The sequence below is a fragment of the Gadus macrocephalus genome, chromosome 6, assembly GCF_031168955.1.
Source record: "Gadus macrocephalus chromosome 6, ASM3116895v1".
In the NCBI taxonomy this organism is placed as follows: domain Eukaryota; kingdom Metazoa; phylum Chordata; class Actinopteri; order Gadiformes; family Gadidae; genus Gadus; species Gadus macrocephalus.
This window is the reverse complement of record NC_082387.1, coordinates 20308566-20330604: the sequence shown is the minus strand read 5'-3', so window position 1 is coordinate 20330604 and position 22039 is coordinate 20308566. Positions and strand designations below refer to the sequence as shown.

At 43.8% G+C, this 22039-nt stretch overlaps 2 protein-coding genes across 2 annotated transcripts in view; both read right to left on the bottom strand.

Annotated features, from left to right (window-relative positions):
- The window catches only part of bin3 (bridging integrator 3), a 28984-nt gene extending 15648 nt beyond the window's left edge, over nucleotides 1-13336 (bottom strand). Inside the window, exons 1-3 of the mRNA XM_060054879.1 lie at nucleotides 13199-13336; nucleotides 4766-4814; nucleotides 4063-4103 (exon numbers count right to left, since the gene is read on the bottom strand). Of these exons, the coding sequence (XP_059910862.1) occupies nucleotides 4063-4103; nucleotides 4766-4814; nucleotides 13199-13206 (98 nt within the window). The 5' untranslated portion in view covers nucleotides 13207-13336. The remainder of the gene's footprint in view (nucleotides 1-4062; nucleotides 4104-4765; nucleotides 4815-13198) is intronic.
- A 2588-nt stretch (nucleotides 13337-15924) lies between these two features.
- egr3 (early growth response 3) lies at nucleotides 15925-21808 on the bottom strand. The gene is made up of 2 exons (XM_060054876.1): nucleotides 21338-21808; nucleotides 15925-18707 (listed from the first exon to the last, which is right to left on the bottom strand). The coding sequence occupies exons 1-2, from the start codon at nucleotides 21489-21491 to the stop codon at nucleotides 17602-17604; spliced, it is 1260 nt and encodes a 419-aa protein (XP_059910859.1). The 5' UTR covers nucleotides 21492-21808; the 3' UTR covers nucleotides 15925-17601.
- Nucleotides 21809-22039: the final 231 nt, after the last annotated feature.

The window sequence follows — 22039 nt, the reverse complement described above, 5'->3', positions numbered from 1 at the left end:
TCAAGCCCACATCTCACCAGCTAAACGGTGTGCGGCGATGACGGAGTGGGAGGGTGAGGCCGGGCCCCGTCTCCAGAAAGGTGCTAATAGAGCGCCCAACTCCGACAGCTGCTCAGCGCTTCGGCTCAGAGCTGGGTCTGCGGCGTGCGGCGTGCGGCGTGCGGCGTGCGGCGTGCGGCGTCTGGCGTGCGGCGTGCGGCGTGCGAGCTGCCAGCACACCAGATGCTCAGTGGAGCGGATCGCTCTCATCAGGTGAGCACTTAGAAAAGATACGCCATTAAGCCGTTCATCAGCACGCGAGGAGGAACGCAGCGCCACATTTCCCTTTCTATCCAAGTACCGGGACAGAGTACTCTCTGGGTTTGGGTACTTCCATCAGAGCACTGGGATGTGTAGGTATGGTGAGAGGGAGCACTGATGTTAAACACTCTTCCCTTGATTGAGTGAGTTGTTGAAAAGCAAACCTGGTGGGACTGTATATCCAGTTCCAACAAGTCCCTACAGTGCATGTCTGTATGCACATCGTTCATCCTGTTACTTAACCCCAGTTCAAGACTCCGCCATTGGTTTAATGCCAAAAAGGGGCGAAGAGAAACATAGGCAAATTGTTTTACATTTGTCTATATTTACTGGATCATCATTTTCGAGGGCAGGGAGCAGTGATGTTATGTTGCTATCCACACTTGTAGAAAGTCATAAGGATTCACAACCGATGCAGCCAATGAAAAATTCAAGCAGGGCAGAACTACTCTGACCTGGAGTGGGCTTTTGCCTTCAGGTCTGGCCTCCTGGGTTCCCAGTCAATTACATGTTACCCAATGTCAGTTAGATGGAAAACAGGTAATCGTATTGGTCCAGTGGACCTTTACACATGGTTCATAATGTTGGCATCAGGTTTATGTACCATAGCTGAGAATCTGAGGACAGTATGCTACTCCAAATGCACATTGGCACATGCCTTACCGAGACCAAACAATAAAGTACACGCTATGATTGATAAGCTGGGCGATAATGGGCAAGCCAAATTCTTATGTAATCTTTAAAATGCAAGTCTAGAATCAAATGATTCCACGGCGATTTAGAGGGGTAAGCAAAATAAAACAATGTAAAAACATTCTGACAGAATCATTGGCTTTGACTTAATTAGGTTAGCAAAACGAAGGTATTAATTCCGGCCTTTATTCTCCGGGCGCAGATAGTCTTTAACAAAACGGTTTATTCTGGCAGCAACAAGGAACAAGCCCCGCTGGGTGCGAAGCCTCAATCTCTCTCCGACAAAAGAAATGTACCAAGCGGCTCGTCTGCTGGCGTGATGCGGGGTCCAAAATAGACGAGGTAGCTCTTTAAAAAAAACGTCTGTGACGGAACACCAGGAACGGCCATGCCAACGTGGGCTTATAGTGGAAGATACGTTATCGCATGTGCCAACGTCTGCCTTGATGGACGCAGAGGGTGGAGAGACGCCTGTACGAGCCTGCTCCTCTGACTCACTCATCAGGTTCACTGGCGCCACACCTCTCTGATAAAGGGCCCTCCTCGCCCCCAGAGAGCCAAACAGCCCTCCCACTGAATCTGGGAGGCCCTCGGGGGCCTATCCCACCCCTGATAGCGGGGAAGTCCACACATTCAGGGAGGATCGTGTCGCAAGGATTTCACACCAAACACCCCCATAGTTCCATAGGCACAATGAGGCTCATACGCTGCTTCGTTACTCATACATGGATCCAACATTCATGTTGTTTCATTCAAACCCAACCGCATCACCGTTTTTATAAAAGGAAATACAAGGAATCATGAGCCATCGTAAGCATGAAAATGCCCATTTGGTTCAGACTGATTTGATAATTGATTAATTTAGGGCATTGCATTGATCATTTAGTTTTCCAAAGAGTGTCAACAAGACCAAAAGAAGGATAGGAAAACTGCTTCTGTAAATCACGGGAATATAGGCCGTGGCCTGAATATAAATCTTTCAGACAAATTAGGTTTTTGCGGCCTATGTACGTGGTCATACACCCTTATACAAAGAGGTACTATGTCAAACACCTTTATACAAAAGGTGTATGATCCACACAGCAACCACGTGATAATGCAGTTTGGCCTTTCGAAGCGTTATTCAATTAAAATGAGTTTAACCCATTTAACCATTTCATAAACTAAATGTCACCTTTATACAAATGCGTATGACCACCTATATACAGGTGTATGACCAGAATCTGTCTGCGACGATTTTGCTCCCCAGTGATGGGGAGCAAATGTCCTGTATTCTAAACTAGGGCTGTGCCATTAATCGAATTTTGATTGCGATTTCGATTTTAGCGTCAAACGATCACATAATTAACATCAGTTCGTTTTTTGATTATACTAATTTTTTTTTATAGAAAGGTCATAACAGCTGGATACATTTCTGTATATTATTTTAGATTGGAACATTTTATTTTTCACCATTTTTTGTATTTCTTTAAAGCGAAATTTCTAAGTTCTCAGTTACAAAGTCTTTTTTGGGAGAAACATGCTGAATAAATACAACATGTTTTCAATCTCAAAAATAATGGTTTGAATTATAGTGATTTCAATATTGACCAAAATAATCATGATTTCGATTTTTTCCATAATCTAGCAGCCCTTTACAAAAATACAAATATATATATATATATTCTATACAAATATATATATAAATATATTATTTATATAATACAAATACTTAGGGGTAATCCCCCATCGACACAAACAGCTTGAACAAGTTCCCTACGAACAAGAACAACCTGCAAATTGGGTATTATACTCTAATTCAGATTAATTTTCTGGTGATTCGTCATCCAAAATAGTGCATTTATCTGCATGCTCTTGAATAGCAGTGCCATTTCACTGGAACTTTGCACAATGTCCAAACTACCTTTTTGGTTTAATGACCAAAACAGTGTGTCTTCATTGGATCCAAACAGAGCACTCACACCGGCGCCGCCGTACAGCCGCGTCATGACTTTCAAAACCGTGGAACGCATCGCAGCTCCATCAATACACTTCAGGGTATCAAACACAGAAAGTGACCATGCAGCCTTTAGACAAGTGTTGTCCTTTCTGCGACGCTGCCCGACTCGGCGCCCGATTGCTCGTCTGGTGTGCGACCCGCATTGAAGCTCTGCCGGGACAAAGTCGGACTCGGACCGAGAATGGATCCAGAAGACAAACCTCCTCGACACAGCACCCACATGATAATGCCGTTTGGCTTTTTTTATTCCGTTAAAATTAGTTTTAACCCATTTCAACCCTAACTAAATGTCTTCGTGGCAACAGCCCTATTTTAAATGTTACATAGTGTCGCATCGCCACCATTAGGCTACATTGTTTTTCAAATATATATTTGTTTTACTGGCAACGATGCAACCTTGCATCCACATGATAAATGGTGAGAGTCTTGAGCCTTGCATGTAATCCTGCGACACTATCCATCCCATCGCACAGAAATCCTATCAACATCACAGAGTTTGAAAGGCTTTTCACAGACTCATTGATTTGTTATGCTGCAGCTTTAAAAGAAATAATTGTGAGTCTTTGCAACTTTCAGCACCACGTTGGGGCCTTTGGATTTGATTTGATGTATTTTGGATTTGATTTGATGTATTTTAGATTTGGTGTTTGTTGCAGCAGCCTTTACACTGGTAACCCTAAGCCTGAGTGGTTAAAGTGTGGCTTATGTACGATGCGGTCTATATTTGCGTAATTACACAATATACATTTTTTTTAAATTAGATGTGCAAAGTTACCTATTTAGACCTCATCCTTTCCATGTATTTGACCAAAATAGGCTTCGTTTCACCACAGTACCCAAGGCTGTGTTACCCCAAATGTGCTTATTTTCATGGATTCAAATAACCTAAGTACAGCAACAAAATCGACTGAATTGGTTTCATCTAATTCAAGTCAACAAACCAAAATCAGTAAATCTGTTTTCCGTTTATTTCAAATGATTTCTAATAAGAATAAATTCAAACCTTCCAGTAAAAAATATTAACACCGCTCTATAGTAACATCAGTAGTAATTCATTATGGTAAACTTACTTTTGTAGTTTCTCATATTCACGCTCAAAGTCTCTTTCAACCTGAAAGAAGGGGGAAAAAGAGGCATTTATAAAATATTATGGTAACTTGTCACCAGTATTTAACATGTGTGTTCATTTATACATCTCCACTTCAAATGAGTGTCTAATCACAGCATGTGCGCTAAACGATAATGAGTGTGCAGGGCCTGTCTCTGTGCCCTGATAAACACTGGAGCGAGCATGGCTTCCTGTCCTGTGGCTTTGTGGGCTCTGGATTCAAACCGTTAGGGACAAAACGACCAAGGAAGCGTGGAGGCACTGTGTCCACGGTGGGTCATGTACTGGCCCGGCTCGACCCCCCTCCCTCCTGGGACGGGGGCTCGGATGGCACAGGGACTAGGGTGTCTCCCGGGCCAGACATCCATTACACTGGAAGTGGTTTTTCTCCAGAGAGGAAAAAAGACCCACGCACTGTCATGCCAAGGTAAACACCTCTGCCCCCTCTCATGCTCTGGGCAAATGGGTAATCTGTGAGTCTAAGAGCTAGTGGTCTTCTAAAGACCACTGATGACATGACTTAAGGGCTACCGCTCAGCGCACAGAGTGACGTAAAACAAACACACAGGACTAGAACAAAATTCTCAGAAAATGTGTCTTATTGTGATGGATGAATTATACCGTGGGAACACGGGCGTGCATCAAATCAAAGACCGGTGACTTACGGTTTTGGAGACAATCTGCTTCTTGGGCTGGCCAATCTTGAACGGAATCCTTAATAAAAACAAAAGGGACATTTTAACAAAGCAGAACAACATTTGGGTTTCATTGTTCATCCTCAAGTCGCTTGTGTCTAAATCATCTTATTGCTGTGATTGAGAGCAGTGACAAGAGAGTGACAGCTACAGGCCTCATTGAACAGGTCCCCGGCCCGGAGACTGACAATCTAAAGCTGTTGATCCCGGCCCTCCAGAGTGTGTGACCCGGAGCCGTGTACATTAAGGTCCTGTCATCACCGGCCACATCTGGCTCCCATTGCAGGAGGATATCACTAATTAGAAGTGGCTGTCCCCTCTGCTCCGTGTGGTTTCCTGTCCGACTACCTGCCACCAAGCAAACAAAAGAGCCACATCCTATAGATATAACGAATATGGTCGGGGGGGGGGGGTCTATTAGGGGACACCAACTGTTTGATGTGACAGCACTCATCAGACGGAGACGTAGAGATGGGGAAGTTTAATTCAACATGATTTTGAAATCCAACAGCACACAACGCAACGCACAACTTTTCTGTACTTTTGAAATTGGAATACGCATGAGAAACACCCAAGCCCTGGTTTCATTGAGAAGTAAGAACACCACTTTCTTAGTCTTCTTTGCCTTACTTGAAGCTGTAATAAAATTGAGCATAAGCACGGGGAGGAGGGTTCCTGAGGACGGAGAACACAGGGCTGCGTGGCCGTAGGTTTGCCGTTGATGTGACACTAATAGCCTGAAATCTAAAGGTACATGACAGACAGATCGTGTTGACAGGCGGGCCGAGGCAGCAGCTGCGTCAAGGCTGAGGTGTGTTGACTAATGAGATGGAAAAGAGAGGGTGTGAGTGAGCGAGAGAAGGAGAGATGGAGAGGCTCGCAGCCCAACCCGGAGAACACAACCCCATGTGTGGGGAGCCTCTCTTTGATGACAGCCCAATCTCAAGGCTCTGCTAGGCTGGGAGCAACAGGCTTATACTAAATAAATAACAACTAAAAAATGTACTCTCTCTCTCTGTGTGTGTGTGTGTGTGTGTGTGTGTGTGTGTGTGTGTGTGTGTGTGTGTGTGTGTGTGTGTGTGTGTGTGTGTGTGTGTGTGTGTGTGTGTGTGTGTGTGTGTGTGTGTGTGTGTGTGTGTGTGTGTGTGTGTGTTCTTTACGATGTGATCTAACAAAGCATGTTCAAATCTCCTTCGTCTTACTTGGGTTCTACGCGAGGGTTGCGATTGACAAACGATTGCCAAACGAAAAAAAGCACGTAGGCCTCACAATTTAACCCAAAGTCTTTGCCCGAGGCAGGTCTTTGGGTAACTCAACACTCCACTACACCAGTGATGTTCTTCCACTGAAATGCATCATAATCTGGTTCCCCCCTCGGATGAGTCATCTCAACACAGCACTGGCTAATGTGATATTAACCGTTTCGGCAACTCAACTAGGCTTCTATTGATGTTTACTATCCCAGAGATCAGGGTATGGGCCCAGCATCTCCCCCTTAACTCCATATTGAAGGGCATCTTTTGAATTGGGAAGTTTTAAAAAAGAGAAAAGGTTGGTTTTTCTGCTTTGGTTTTGTGGCGGTAGCCTCGTCTGTAAAATCTGGATATAGAATCATCGAAATCACCACTGAGAATACTGGTTTAAACTTTGAGCAAATATAGACTACTGACTGTGAGCGAGAGAGAAAGAGAGAGAGACACAGAGACAGAGACAGAGACAGAGAGAGGGAGAGGGAGAGAAGCTATGGTCCCTGTGAGAATCATTTCTGATGTTTCTTCACACAGACTGGGCAGACGTCCCATTGAGATGAGTTGGTAAGTCTAGTGCTGAACCTGTTTCCCATCGCATGTGGAAACGGAGGCCCGGCCATGAGACAGCTGAATGCTTAAGTCTGCGTTGTGGAACGGAGAGAAGAATCCATAATATCGAACAGATTCATACGGTGGTTGAGCTCCAATGAGCCATTGGAGAGGTTATGCATGCTACCACAGAAGGTAAAACAAATGAATGCATGACCCTGCCCTGGGGAGGGGGATATCATGGCTACAGTATTGATGTTGTTGTTCTATAGATTGACTGCTTTAAAGCAGTTTGATATTAAATTATATAAAACAAATACAATTGCAGGTATAGTTAGGCTGGTAGAAAGCTGATGCATCTGTAGACCATCGCTGGCAGCTGTACAATGGTTTATTTTTATCTGATCTTTAACATCCAAAACCTATGGAAAATAGAGATCAGAGTAAAGGATCAATGCCATACAATGAGCCATAACAAGACCTGCTTCCATGTAGGCCAAAATAATCTGAGTGAACCTGACCATCCATGAACCTACTAGGCCTGTTAAGTTCTTGTCAAGTTTTAAACTGACCATCCCTGACCTTATTGGGCTGTCAAGTTCTCGTCCGTAGCCCGATTGGTTGGTCTAGATGCACTGGTTCGACCACATTTTCATTCCTCAATGACATTCTTTATGAAAGTGACACCCGCAGACAATCGCTAGTGTTGCTTTCATAAGGAGGAAATGCTTCTTAATCCATTATGTTCAGCAGCGGGAGGGACATGCAGACCGGTGTATTTCTGAGTGATATGCATATTGTATTAGAATTAATAAAAAAAATATTAAATTCTCCATAGACCTTATCATAAGGTCCTATAAGTCTAATAACGGGAGGTCAAAACGGTTTTCAGAACTTAAGGACGACTGCTTGTCAACTTACTGAGCATTCACTAGGCCACAAACTAATTGACACCATGTTAATATAAACCATGAGTTATGTATTCATGTTGTCTGAGATGCTCTGTGAACATCATGTTTAACGCCAGATAGGCTCGGAGTATGAACGAGTCAGACTGGCACCTTGGCCAGCATCGCAGTGTCATCCGGTACCTGTTATACTAAACACAGAACAGAACCTAGAATCTCATCTTTTGACGTGTCGTAGAGCTGCTCGATTATGGAAAAAATTATGATTATTTTTGAGTTTGAAAACATGATGTATTTATTCAGCATGTCTCTCCCAAAAAACACTTTGTTATTGAGAACTTAAAAATTTCGCCTTAAAAAAACAACACAAAATGGTCAAATAAAAAATGTTCAAATCTAAAATAATGTACAGCTATATATGTATCCAGCTGTTCTGCACATTCCTTGAAACATTTAATAAATAAAGAAAAAATAAAAAAGGGTTAGTTTACTAGATTATATTACTTTTGTGATTGTTTGTCGCTAAAATGGAAATCGCGCTCAAAATTGGATTAACCGTCCAGCCCGTCGTGTCGTTTTTGCACTACACAGTGCTGCCCGGCACTCAAAGCTCTGCCGTAAGCGTTTCGGACTCTTTCGTGGATCGGAACCCAAACAGGACTCAGGTTATATTCAGGCTAGCGGGAGGAGTAGGGCACTGTGGCCGATTAACTTAATCTAGACGTGCAAATGTATTATTTTTTCACCCTTTGATGTGCCTCTTTAAACCATGAAAGTGGCCCATTTCAAATGACCAGTGTTTTGAGAAGGCCAGTTAAGTAGTATTTTACCATTTTACCAATCCCAAAGTACGAACATAAGAAAACAGTTTCATAAGAGCCACATACCACCTCAAAGCAAACCATGCAAGATGCTTTTAGCACAAGCGCCATTTATTCATTTAATCATTCATATGGATAAGCTCGTCTGATGTGTAATTATCAATGAGCATTATACCTTGCTAAAACTAGCAAGGCTTTCTAGCAAACACGCTATGTTTCAAGGCCCTTGGTTGCTTTGAAGAGGATCAGTCCGTCCAGGATTTCGTGGGCCTTTTTTGAGATTGTTGCGGCCTATAATGCCTGATGTTGCCTGAGCTTTGCGAAAAAGTTGCGATGAAAGTTGCGGCGTTTTTAATGTTTTTGTTCCGATTACAGTGCGAGAGGAAGTGAAATTTATTACTGCAATTTTCCCAGAGTAATTTGATAAATATGAAGTTATTACTGAAAAAAACATTAATTAAAAGAACAAAACCACTGAGAAATGAATAATTGATTCTTGATTCTTTCCACGCTGGCCATTGACTTGGATGCAACAGCCTCTGTCATAGTGATTTGCCTCGTCGTCTGCCATCCTGCCTGCAGTTCTGTAGTTATGTTTCGCGGTGGCAAAATGCTTATCAATGGAAGATTTCCTCTTATGTTCCACCACAATATTGCATGCAGTGCAAAATAATTTCCCCCGCTTTCATGTAGAATACTGCTTTTACCATTTACAATTAGGGCATTTAGCAGACGCTTTTATCCAAAGCGACTAACATCATTTAATACACACATTGACACACCGACGGCAAAGTCAACCATGCAAGGTGACAGCCAGCTCGTCAGGAGCAGTTAGGGTTAAGTGTCTTGCTCAGGGACACATCAACACTCGCTAGGAGGAGCTGGGGATTGAACTAGCAACCTTTCGGTTACAAGACAACTGCTCTACCTCCTGAGCTAAGCCGATCCCTTTTCGCGACCTTTCTCAGTTATATTGGTCGGCAAGTGTGAAACGTTGGACACGCACATGCTGCATGAACGCTTGAATCGCTTGAAGTAGTAAACACGGAACTAAGGCGGAAGGTAGTTTGTCGACGTCAGTTCAAGATGACGCCACTATTTGGTCAAATTTGCGGGAAAGTTGCGGTGGTTGGTTAAAATTGCGACACCGCCCTCAATTCGCGGGGATTGGTTGATGTTGCGTTGAAGTTGCAAATCGCAATATTGCGAAATCCTGGAGGGTCTGTCTTATATAGTTGCCATTGCCAAAGATTATTGGTCCTTGACAACTGCATCAAGCATATTTGATGAATGACAATGATCAGGTTATATACAACTTACAAATCTGCTGTTAAAGCATATTTTACTCTTCCTGTGTTGTTACATTGGCAATCCCAAATGAACCCCAGAACGAGGCCTTGTTTCCTCAGACACAGTAACTGTTGGTGCATCAATGGCTAGGCCTCATCCAAACAAAGATACCCCGTCACTGCTGCAGCCCCTCAGTGTTCACGTCACCGTGGTGGCTGCTCTGCAGCCTGCACGTAGGCTCCAACAAAGACGCACCAGTCTCCTTGCCGAATTATGCGTCAACTGAGAGAAGCCATGGCCCTCTACAAAAACTGAAAATGTGTATGTCATTTGAGGGGGAATAATGCATCATCTAAACTAGCATATTCCGCGGAGTACAGAAGCTTGGTTGAAGGGGCTAGGAAGTGGAATTGTTCTGAGGATGACCCGGAGTCAAACCTCTGACGCCATCGAGGGGACTGTGAAGGCTACCCTGGAATTCACCAGTCAGCAGAGTCCATAAAGGGCCCTTTTCACTGGTCTTACACCCGGCTGTTGACCTTGTGATTGCACATGCGTTCTGCTGGTAGCATTGCTTTCTGGCTTCGGCTTGTCTCAAAGTTCGAATTAACCGGGTGACGTCATCTTGGACGACCAATGTCACTTCCTGACTTTGAGACTGAGCAACAGGGGTGGGACGCTTTGGGGATCTCACCATTTGTTTAGATTCTGATCATTGGGTTCAAAAATTGATTCACGATTCAAACTCAAGAATTAAGCCCATTTTCTAACTTCATACTGTATGTTCTACTTGATAGTATAACTGGATCACTGCATTGCCTCTTGGCTCAATGAGAAATGTGACCCGGGTGTGGGGAAGAGGTGTAATTATTCTCCAAATCCATGTTTCGCTTCACATCTCAAATTCTGAGCCGGCTGGGCGATACAGGAGATAAAAGGCCCTAGGTCAAACACCAGCCCCTAGGTTAGACACAAGCCCCTAGGTTAGACACAAGCCCCTAGGTTAGACACAAGCCCCTAGATCAGGCACAAGCCTTTAGTTCAGAGTAGGACACATGCCCCTAGGTCAGACACCACCCAGCCCCTAGGTCAGACACAGGCCCCTAGGTCAGACACAGGCCCCTAGGTCAGACACCAGCCCTTAGGTCAGACACCAGCCCCAACGTCAAGCACCAGCCCCTAGGTCAGACACCAGCCCCAACGTCAGATAACAGACCCTAGGACACACACCAGCCCAAACATTAGACAGCAAACCCTAGGTCAGACACAGGCCCCTAGGTCAGACAGAGGCCCCTAGGTCAGACACCAGCTCCTGGGTCAGACAGATGCCCCTAGGTCAGACACAGGCCCCTAGGTCAGACACCAGCTCCTAGGTCAGACAGAGGCCCCTAGGTCAAACAGAGGCCCCTAGGTCAGACACCAGCTCCTAGGTCAGACACCAGGCCCTAGGTAAGACACCAGGCCCTAGGACATCTAGCTAATATCGATCTAGTTTACTACTATGACAAGTGGCTCAAGCCAGCCACTAAGCCAATGCTTAGGGTATTGTTATAACAATGGGGCACAAACTAAATTTGAATAGAGATTTTCACCGGCAATGGTTAAGACAACAATTCCCATGATCCCATGCTATTTCCCGACGCTGTCAAACTACATGTTATTTTATTAGCAATGCGTGTATGCGGTCTGTGTGGTGTGTATATGTGGTGTGTGTGTGTATATGTGATGTGCGTGTATGCGGTGTGTGTGTATGTGGTTTGTATGTGATGTGTATGGGATGGAGGGATATCAGAGAAGCATGCGAATGTGACAAGCATGTGAATGGTGTTTCTAGCCTGGTCCTACCAGACTCTCGTACTTAAATTCATTTTTACAGAGAGTCTGGACCTACTCAATTGACAAACGTTAACTCACTTGAAGGTGGGTCTGTTGAAGTTTAATACTATTGGATCAGCCCAGTGCTACTCTGGATCTGCCATAACCAATCGCTAACGCTTGGCCGGGAATCACGTTGCGCGCAGGCTGTAAACAAACCAAACATCGTGCGTGAGGATGTCCGTCAACTAGAGCTGACTTTAACGTCATTGATCTCAGCCACTCCCTCTGTTCGCTGATTGGACGCAGAGAATTTAGACTGAGAAAACCCACTAACATACCGCAGACCCAGACCTACTATTGAAGGGAAATTCAAATTGAGGGGAAGTACTTAGGTGGGCGGAGCCAGGCTATGGTGTTTCCACAATAAGCAGCAAATTCAAAATGGACAGTTTGATGCAAAATGTACGTATGTAAACTTATGTCCTTATTAGGCATATGCACACATCCAGGCATGGTTTTGAAACAAAATTTGTTTAGAGCCATCACCGATGTGAGTTGATCACAGATGGCATTAACATGGAATAAAGTTAACAATGACTTGACTTATTTTAACCAAAAAATTTGAGATGAACCTGAACTTGGTTTCTACCAAAACAATTCTCTGTTAGGGGCACTATTTGTTCAGATGTGTCCAAAACGTCTATTTGTGAACACAGCCTGGTGTGTATCTACAGATATTATACATCGGAGAAACATGAGTGACTTCATAGAAGCGATATCAGCAGAAAGATCAATTGTGAGATCAAATCCACTCGTCATTATTTCCTCTGAGCGTGCAGACTCGCTCTGCTGTGACTTTGTATAAGTCATCATGTCACCAAGAAGAGACCACAGAACTTCACCTTCTGGTGAGGTGACTCTGGGTCCTCTTGATGGTTTCAGTTGTGTTGCTTTTTCATGGGTTTATCCTTTATGTTTTGTTCCTCTGATATATTATTGTGGTTTTGTTTGATTCCGTTCTGTTTGAAACATGTTTAAGCAACATTTAGTTGTGCAAGTAATTTGTAATTTAAAATAGGGGTCTCAAAAGCACAGATATCTTAAACTATGAAACAAGTAATTTATTGGGCTACACTACAAGTTGGGTAAGGCTAGCTCCTGGATTTGACAGGGTTCACTGGCAACTGGAAAGGAATAAAATCCAAAATAACAAAAAACGATCTAATCAGCTCAGAGTAGCTGAAAGCACCAAAGACCCTCCTGTCTGCAGGTCTGATGCTTCCCTCTCAATGCAAGCATGCATGTCAGCTAGAGAGATGACACTGCGACCATCCTTAATGTTGTTTGATCCGAGACACTCCCAACACTCCAGAAAAAGTCATTATATAACATATTATATGATATTATAATCAAAGACAATGTCACGCCATGGCGACGTAGTGCATAGCGTACAGAGACCTGCCCTGCTGACCGTGTTGACGTGAGGCGGATCATCACAACCAACCTCCACAACCTCTCACTGAATACCACGTCAATAAACTTAACCTAAAGGACCGGCTAGCCATTGCTTTATTATTGTTTCATCACCGATCATCGTTGCTTTATCGTTGTAAACTAACTTCTGCCTATGGTGTCGTACTGTGAGACGGCTCGTTCAGGAAGTAGTCTGAGCCCGACTCTGAGATCGTCTGAGATAAACCACGACGATATGTTCACGATTCACATGATCCGCTACGGAGTAACCTTACAGTACATCCATATACATACCAGCTCATTGTGCCTGTATGGCTTTAATCCCGTTTCATTCAGCGGTTTGAATTTCTTCGGTGGACTTCATCCCATTTCACTTGTCAACAGTTTATTAAAGAACCGGAAGTCGAAAGCTCCGCCGCTCAAGTTCCGGTAGGAAAGTCTCCTGTCGGGTCACAGGGGCCAACCAGGGGGTCAGAAGGTACTCAGGTAATGGATGTCCACAGCGTCTATAATTATACCATAAATATAAAATAATACTAGATATTCTATTCTAACTTTTTTTTAATTACATTTTTATTTTATATATGATCTTAAATGCGTTATCATTTTCTAAGTGATTATTGGTCATACTATTTTCCCCTTCCTTACTTCCATCGAAATAACAAAACTGAGACAAAATAAACCGAACTGTCCCATAAAAGGGGAGCACCATTGGGACATCTCTATGTCACATTGGCGTATTTGTGTTTATTACAATATTCACTTAGTAAAAGTACCTTATTATAAGGCATAGAAAACAAAACATGAAATAAGCAAGAGACATTCACAGCATTGCAAGACAACAGAACAGTGCATATCACCAGTACATTGCGAAGCATATGCCCGTTTTATTTATCTAAAACAATGGGACTTTTTCCAAGCACAATGAAACAAGAACCTTAATGAACTCAACATGCAAATATGAGGAAATATACTGCATATAATGGAAGGAAAACGGAACACGCATAGTAATTCTACAGTAGACCGGCTGTCTCTCTTGAACACAGTCAATAATGCCATCTTAATCTACACAAGTTATTTGTGTGTTATTTATACAGAGGGATTTACATTTCCAAATGCCTTTTGTATACAATAACTCTGTTTAATGGCCAAAAGGCCAAATCCACAGAGTATGTCTAACTACTGCAGACTAATAGTGTGACTTCAGCTGTTGACTGAGATCATATTTATTATTTGCTGCTTCTGTGCAAGTGCAAGTGAGTTCTGAGTGTATTTTGTTCCTGATCATCCAACCCTGCAAACTAAATTGGCACAAAGATGGTGAAAAAATGTTGGCTTGGATCCAATGTTGAAGCAAAGAACAAGAATGGGGCCCTAATTCCTATTAAAAAAACATTTAGCCTAGTTACCTAGATTTGGACAAAAGGATGCCAACCAACCTATGAGGTAAATAGATACTTTTAGGAGCAACCTGCATTTATGTTTATAGAAAATATTTAGCTAATTCCAGTCATTGTTAATTCTTCAACACTTCATCTTTCCAGAATACAGCGATTTTTACAGATTGGATGACGATTGAAATTGAATGGTGCTGGTGGCTGTGATTTGGTGACAAAATTGACATTTTCATTACATCACGCAAAGAGAAACAATGTGACAAACAGGAAGTGACACTAGATTAGTATATTGTGAGTGGGGATGTGATAGGCTCACAAAGGAACACACTGTTTTAAACTGAAACTGGACACAAGCGTACAAATATAATATTTAGTTTATCATAATGGCTAGTCAAATAGAGCCATATCCCACATCCCAGAACCTTAAAGACTGTATTCTAATATTTAATATCACCTATCACCCTTTTGCCTCACATCACAGATATAAGAGAATATGGCTCCTGCAATAATGATTATAAGTTTCTAGCTCAATAAAAATAAACAACTAGTACACAATAGGCTACATAATCAAGAAAGGATGGGCAATTTTTTAATGAACTAATGCCTATTTACCAGTAACCCTCATAGTTGATATTCAGATTTCAACAGTATAGCATATATGGCTGCCTCTTTTTCCTCTGTGGTGAGAACAACAGTATCCTTTCCTCTGCTGTACAAAATGAATTCAGAATCGCATGTCTAGATATTTTACATTTAGATATATATAGATATGGGAACGTTTCAACTGTTTCCAAAGGTGCACAGAGATCTGCTCTTTCAGCGGAGGAACACAGACTAACTGACTAATCAGGAGCAAATTGTATAAATCAGTGGACATGTGCCAGGCAACGCAGCCCTGCGCCGTGCTGGGGATGGGAGGAAGCACATAGTGAAACGCGCCAGCAGAATGGCCTCAGTAGAGCCACTCTTTTGGCCTTTGCCTCTGTCGATTGACATCATCTGTTTGTTTGACTGCCATGTAAACTGAACAGGAAACTATATTTTCTCTAGTGCACGATATCATAACAATGCGACTACAGTTTCTTTGTCTCAAATCTGGCAAATGATTTTGAACCTTACAAAGAGCTCACATACAGAAGAAAGGGAAAACACACGGTTCATGCACAAAATGCAGCCATTTTGCCAAGATGGAGAGAGGAATGTCTCTTACGAGAAAATAGGGCATTTTATAGAATTAGAGCGCTAATGCCTAAGTATCCAATCAATGATGGCAACAATACATGCTGTAAAATCTCCATGCCATATGCCACATCGATTTGAATGAATGTCTGTATTAAATAAAATATTTTTCAGTATGTGATTATATCTATTTAACTTAGCTCTCTGAAAGGATATCACAAAAATACAATAGTATGAAAAGACCTAAGGTATCTAATCTTACAAGGACATTCATGAAGAAGAACCTATATTATTGTTTATATCATAAAATTATAATTATGTTGAAGTATTACGTCTTTGGGAATTTGAATGAATGCACGTCACTAGGAGTCTTTGTTTTGAAAACAGTTGGGATAGATCAATTAATGAAAAAACTGACTCCAACCCAAATGGAAATACACAAGATGCTGAAAAACGTTTTCTGTTTATTCAGAGAACACATTAGTGCTTTCTCAAACCACTCACTACATTGAATTGAACAGAAGGTACAAATTATATTATTATTTTCTTAAACGGAAGATAACACACCTTATTTGGCACCGTCCCAATGCTGAAGACACGTGAGCACAATGTATTCTGCATTATAACACATTACTACGAGGTCTAAGACACTTTTTTTTTGCAAAAGCATTCAGTCAATTGAAAATGATTAGTTGATGCAGACATGTGTATTTACATAGTATGCATGAGGGCATGCACATCAATGCACCGTTTAATACTCAGTCTCGGTGCATCTGACAGTATGAGTACAAAAGTTCTGACGGTTGCCTGCATCCATGGGTGTACACTGTACAAAAATAGCAACCCTATAATATATAACCCGATCTATCCATATTGTAAAAAAACTGAATTTAGCTTTCAAAACCTCTCCCCCTGTGTGCATCTGTTGGTGGCTGAAATTAAGTGGTTTTAGTCCTTTAACTTGGTGCCGTGCCAAGCAATGTAAAGCAAAGACAAAATAGTTAATTCATGAAATGCTCCTTTTTTTTAATCTTTACTTTCATATATTGACAGATATTTCAGTATTCTGGCTTTTCTCTTGTGAGCTCTCAGTATATCAAGAATGAAAGGTATATGTCCTGAATATTTTGTGCCTTTAATATTGCTCAACTGAAAAAAACACAAAGACATCTAAAACGTAACAAAATAGGTGCATTTGAAAACATTTGATAATCTGGCACCACCACTTAAGCCACCATATAAAATATAAAAGTCAACATAACCTCAAAGAACAACAACAGAAATTATGCTTTTCGCGAATGTAAATATCAGTATTGGCAATAGAAGTGATTAACGCAGGTGTGCTTGCTCTGTAGTTTAGGTTAAAGTGACATCACATATGTCCATCCTCCAAATAACTATAATCTATTACACCTCTGTCTAAATCTAACTAGAATTATGCAGATAAAGAACTTTGCTTTTCAGTAAATTATTTGACTCCATTTTCCCTCTTAGACAACATGGTGCTAAATTGAAATCTCTATTATGTTTGGCAAATGTCAGGCACAATTATGAGACTCGCGGTTGGCTGTATTATCACAATGCATTTGGCACATTCATTTGAAAAAAATAACATTCAAATATAAAAAAATACTACACAAAACAACAAAAGACAGTCAAGTGCCACCAATAACAGTACACAAATATAACAAAATGTACTTTCAAACGAGCCAATAAAATTAACACACACACAAACACACACACATACACCCCAGGAAACTCACCCTTTTTCTAAGCTCATAATATTTTTCTGTGTTTCAACAACCATGTGGGACTCTGTCCTCCTCCTCCGATGTTGAAATGGTGAATCACCGTACAGATGTGGTGACCTGGGAAGGGGGCACCCAGAGCCATGTGTGCGGACAGCTGTGCTATGGGGGCTGCAGGACAGCTCGAGGAGGGAAGCATTCAGCACCAACAATCAAATAAATCCCCCCTACTTCAACTCAGGGGCTCCATCTCAGAACAGAACTAAAAACCAGGGTAACAAAGATCAAACAAATCAACGCTTCATCTCCTAGTGAATTGCATCCCTTTCTCTGCAAATGTCTCTTTGAAAAAGGTCAGGGCGGAGGGTCCAGTCTACGCACAGGTAGTCACGGTCATGATGTTGCCACTGCTGGGCCCCCCGTTGCCACATGAGGTGGGGGGGGAGCTGTGGCTCCCGGCCGCCCCGCTGCCCTTGTCGGCCTGCTTCTTGTCCTTCTGTTTCAGGTGCACCTTGGCGTGTCTCTTGCGCTCGTCACTCCTGGCGAACTTGCGTCCACAGAACTCGCAGGAAAAGGGCTTCTCGCCCGTGTGCGTGCGGATGTGCGTGGTCAGGTGATCGCTGCGGCTGAAGGAGCGCATGCATATCCTGCACTGGAAGGGCTTGTGGCCCGTGTGGATGCGGAGGTGACGCGTCAGCTCGTCAGAGCGAGAGAAGCGCCGGTCACAGTTCTCGGCCGGGCAGGCGTGTGGCCGCTCGTGGACGGGCGTCTTGCTGGGCCGGTTGGGGTACTTCCGCGGCCGGATGGGTTTGAGGGTGAGGGTCTGCGGGGGGCCGTGGTGCTGGGGCGCGTGCTGCTGGCCCCCCATGAAGCCAGGGTGGATCTGCTGCTTGTCTTTGAACGCCCGGATGGTCTCCAGGGGCGTGATGGGCGGGGGGTTGACCCGGATGGGGTCCATGGTCTGGAAGGGCTTGTGCTCCATCACCCCCACGTCGCCCTGGTGGTGGAAGAGGTTGTAGTCGGGGATCATGGAGAACAGGCTGCCGTCCATGGAGGGCTTGGAGGCGGAGTGGTACTCATTGCCCGGGTAGGCCAGCGCGGTGCTGGTGGCGGGGCTGTGGTGGAAGGAGACCTGCTCCTGGTACAGGTCGCTGCAGGTGGAGTAGGCGGGCAGCGGCGGGCCGTAGACCTGCTCCATGTCCGCCGGCTGGCCGCCCATGTTGGCCGCCGAGGAGGAGGTCTGTGTGGCGGCGCCGCCCGGCGACGGGGACACGCCCAGGATGCCGGCGCTGACCAGGCTGATGATGTTGTTGTCGGAGCACCAGCCCGAGCCCCCCAGGCCCCCTGAGGGGGGGGTGTCGAAGGCAAACTTGCCCAGGTAGGTGACGGTCTGCCCGCTGCGGTTGGACTGGAAGCTGGAGCCGTACTGGATCTCGGCGCTGCCCTTCTCGCTGCCCATGCCCAGGTCCATGATGTTGTCTGGGAGGGGGGGAAGCACACGGCACAGAGGGTTAGGACCAGCACATACTCAGTAAGGTAAGCAGGGATGGCTGGAAAAAGTCGTTAATGTAGAAGTTGCTTGGAAAAAGTAAATAAATGAAGAGCTGTCGTCTATAGAAAACATGCACTTGCGTGATTTCGGTGATAGTCCCTGTGAGTCCAAAAGTCAGCTCTCAGCTCTGTGCATGTCTCTACGAGTGCGTGCTAAAAGAAGACCAAAAATAAAAGTAGTCCAACAGTAAGTGCTGTCAGACTTGTATACTGTAAGTTAACTGACTGCTGCCTCTGTCACATGCCTCTCTCTCTCTCTCTCTCTCTCTCTCTCTCTCTCTGTCTATCTCTCTCTTTCTCTGACACTGTCTCTGTCTCTGTCTCTCTCTCTCGCTCTCTCTCCCCCCTCTCTCTCTCTCTCTCTCTCTCTCTCTCTCTCTCTCTCTCTCTCTCTCTCTCTCTCTCTCTCTCTCTCTCTCTCTCTCTCTCTCTCTCTCTCTCTCTCTCACCTCTCTCTCTCTCACTCACTCTCTCTCAGATCCCACAAGCTCATAAATCAAGACCTAAACACCCCCTTGATCCAGTCATTGTGTCCCAGGGGAGGTCAGCCCAACTGAAGGCAGGATATGATTCCTTTACAGCGGAGGAGGATGAGTGTAAGGACAGTGGCTCCCCGCTCAGCAGTATTGGAATAATGCACTAACGCGTACATTGGGAGAAATGTTTTTCACATTGGAAATCATGTAAATCAATACATGCTGGAATCGACCCTGCATGCTAAAAGCTGAATATTTTCCTTTGTCCAGATTTACTGTTTAAGAGACCATTTTACTTTGACATTTGATGAGGCGAAATTTGTGATAATTACCTTTACTGTAAACTAAAAAATCTGTACAAATTGTTATGATCATTTGGGGTGAGACTGCATTGAATTCCCACATTAAATATGCATGATAGAATATATCATCACAGTATATATTTTTTTGTTGATGTGATTAATTTGCTTGCTTTTTATTATTAAACAGCAACAACATAAATGTATTTATATGGTCATATGTAAATACATATCAAACTTTTATCACCCAATTAGGCTTTACCTATTTTAAATATGTAAATTAAAGATAATAATATAATAGAATGTAAGAAAATCCAGGAAATAACTTTTACAACAGCTACACATATTTTTATTTTAATACCATAACCAGCTTGTTAAATCAATAATATTTAGGCTATTTAAAACAACACAAACTTCATAAATAAACTGATATGTTGAAAAATATTACCAGTGTATAATATATTTAACGATGTGACATTACATTAAATGCCATCTATTTTATCCATATTTCCAGATGCAGCCTCTTTCAGCTCCCTGTTAAAACAGAGTCTGTTTTGGTCCGCTAGGATAGGCCTAATGTGCAGAATATTTCATTTTCAAAAGTTATATTTAAACTATATTTATGAGCATCTTGTACTGATACCATTTAACCACTTCACGGGTATAAAGCACAAGACAACGTTTTAAACGTGAGCGTGGTTTAAAATGTGCGCATTAGATGCATCTCCATCCAGGCTCGGACCGAACCAGGTAGTCGGGACTCTTACGGCATCACAGACGGTTGCTTTAATTAACCACAAAAACAGACCTGTTGGCACATCCACAAGTGACCCCTCAACCCAGGGGTGAAGCTGCGCAACGCGCGACGGATTTATCGCCATCCATGTGGATAATATGGCCACTCTACTGCGCAAAAAGACGGGGCCGTCTGATAGCATCTGCGTAATAATTCCCGTTTAAATAGAATAGATTTCGTGAGGAAGGTCGATGGGTCTGGTGCGATCCGCACGTGTTGGCCGGGGATGAGGCGCCAAACTCGGTGGTCTGTAAGTGCGGGACCCCCGCTGGGTGCACGGGCCGTTTACCTTACTGGACACGGGGATATTGCTATGAATGAAAGCCGTACTCCAAAAAGTCAGTAAGCAGCCATGTTGAGGTGCATTATTTATCTGACCTCCAAAGACAAAGGGTTGATGTTTTTTATTCCTGGTCTGAGTTCACACCTGCAAGGTTCTCGGATGCCACTCACACCAGCAGATGCGCAGCAGTTTCATGGGATATTTTCAACAAGGCTCACTTCATTTTGGACACATGTTTAGTTGAAGTAGTGATGAATATAAATCAGGCCTTCACCAAATAGACTGTCGACAGATCGTTGAGGTTTATACGGATTTCCCATTGTTTTACTGCAGTTGAACTGTATGATATGTGATATTTCTGGAGAAAAAAAAATACGCTTTTGTTGTGTATGATCAGTTGTTACTGTAGGTTAATTACATTCTGCTCCTAAAGAGAAACGCGTCGCAGAGCGACTGAGGCGCTTACAGGTGCCCCCACACACACACACACACACACACACACACACACACACACACACACACACACACACACACACACACACACACACACACACACACACACACACACACACACACACACACACACACACACACACACACACACACACACACGCAACTGTTGGCGTCTGGGCGCATTACGCGGACACCGGCAGTTTCTCAAACTTAAACATGAACAAAACAATATGTAAACGTGAAGTTCTTACCTGTGTTCATTTGCGAGTAATGATTTATAGAATCCGTACTTGTGAAAATGTTCATGGATGTCGGGATGTCCTCTTCGGGGTAGAGAGAGTCGGGGATGGTGTTGATCAGAGTGCTCATGGTGAGAGGCAGCTTGTCCGCTAGTTTACCGGTCATAGCACTCCACCCTGCCGCGCGTGGAGCAGGACCAGCTCTCCCGGTGGTTCCCCCCGCGGTGCGCTTCGCTCGGACTGAAGCGCGGCTCGGGATCAAACATAGAAGTGCGCGCGGGATTCCTGCGGTGTATCCAAGTTCCCGCGGAACAGACAGCGCCACCGGTGTCTCCTGGAGCGGTGCGATCACGTCAGCTTATCATTCATCTGATGACAGTGGGATGTGGTGATGGTCTGCTTGTGAGGGGAAGGAGAGAGACAGTGCGTAAAGAAGAGGCGCGCGCTCCGGTTCCATTGGACGGGCACGGGAACTCCAGGTCGGCGCATTAAATAGGGGGCTGGACGCGTGACGTAGATGACCATATAAGGACAGGCCGCTCGGAGCAGCCTCAGCCTGGAAAGAAGCGCAGGAACACTTTTCAGAACTGCACAATGCAAACGGGAAGTAGAATCTGATACGGTTAGAATCTTTTTTCCAGTGCGTAGACTGGATCGATACAACTACTTTTGGAGACTAGATTTTCGATCCAGACCAGACGTAAAGCAGGGTGG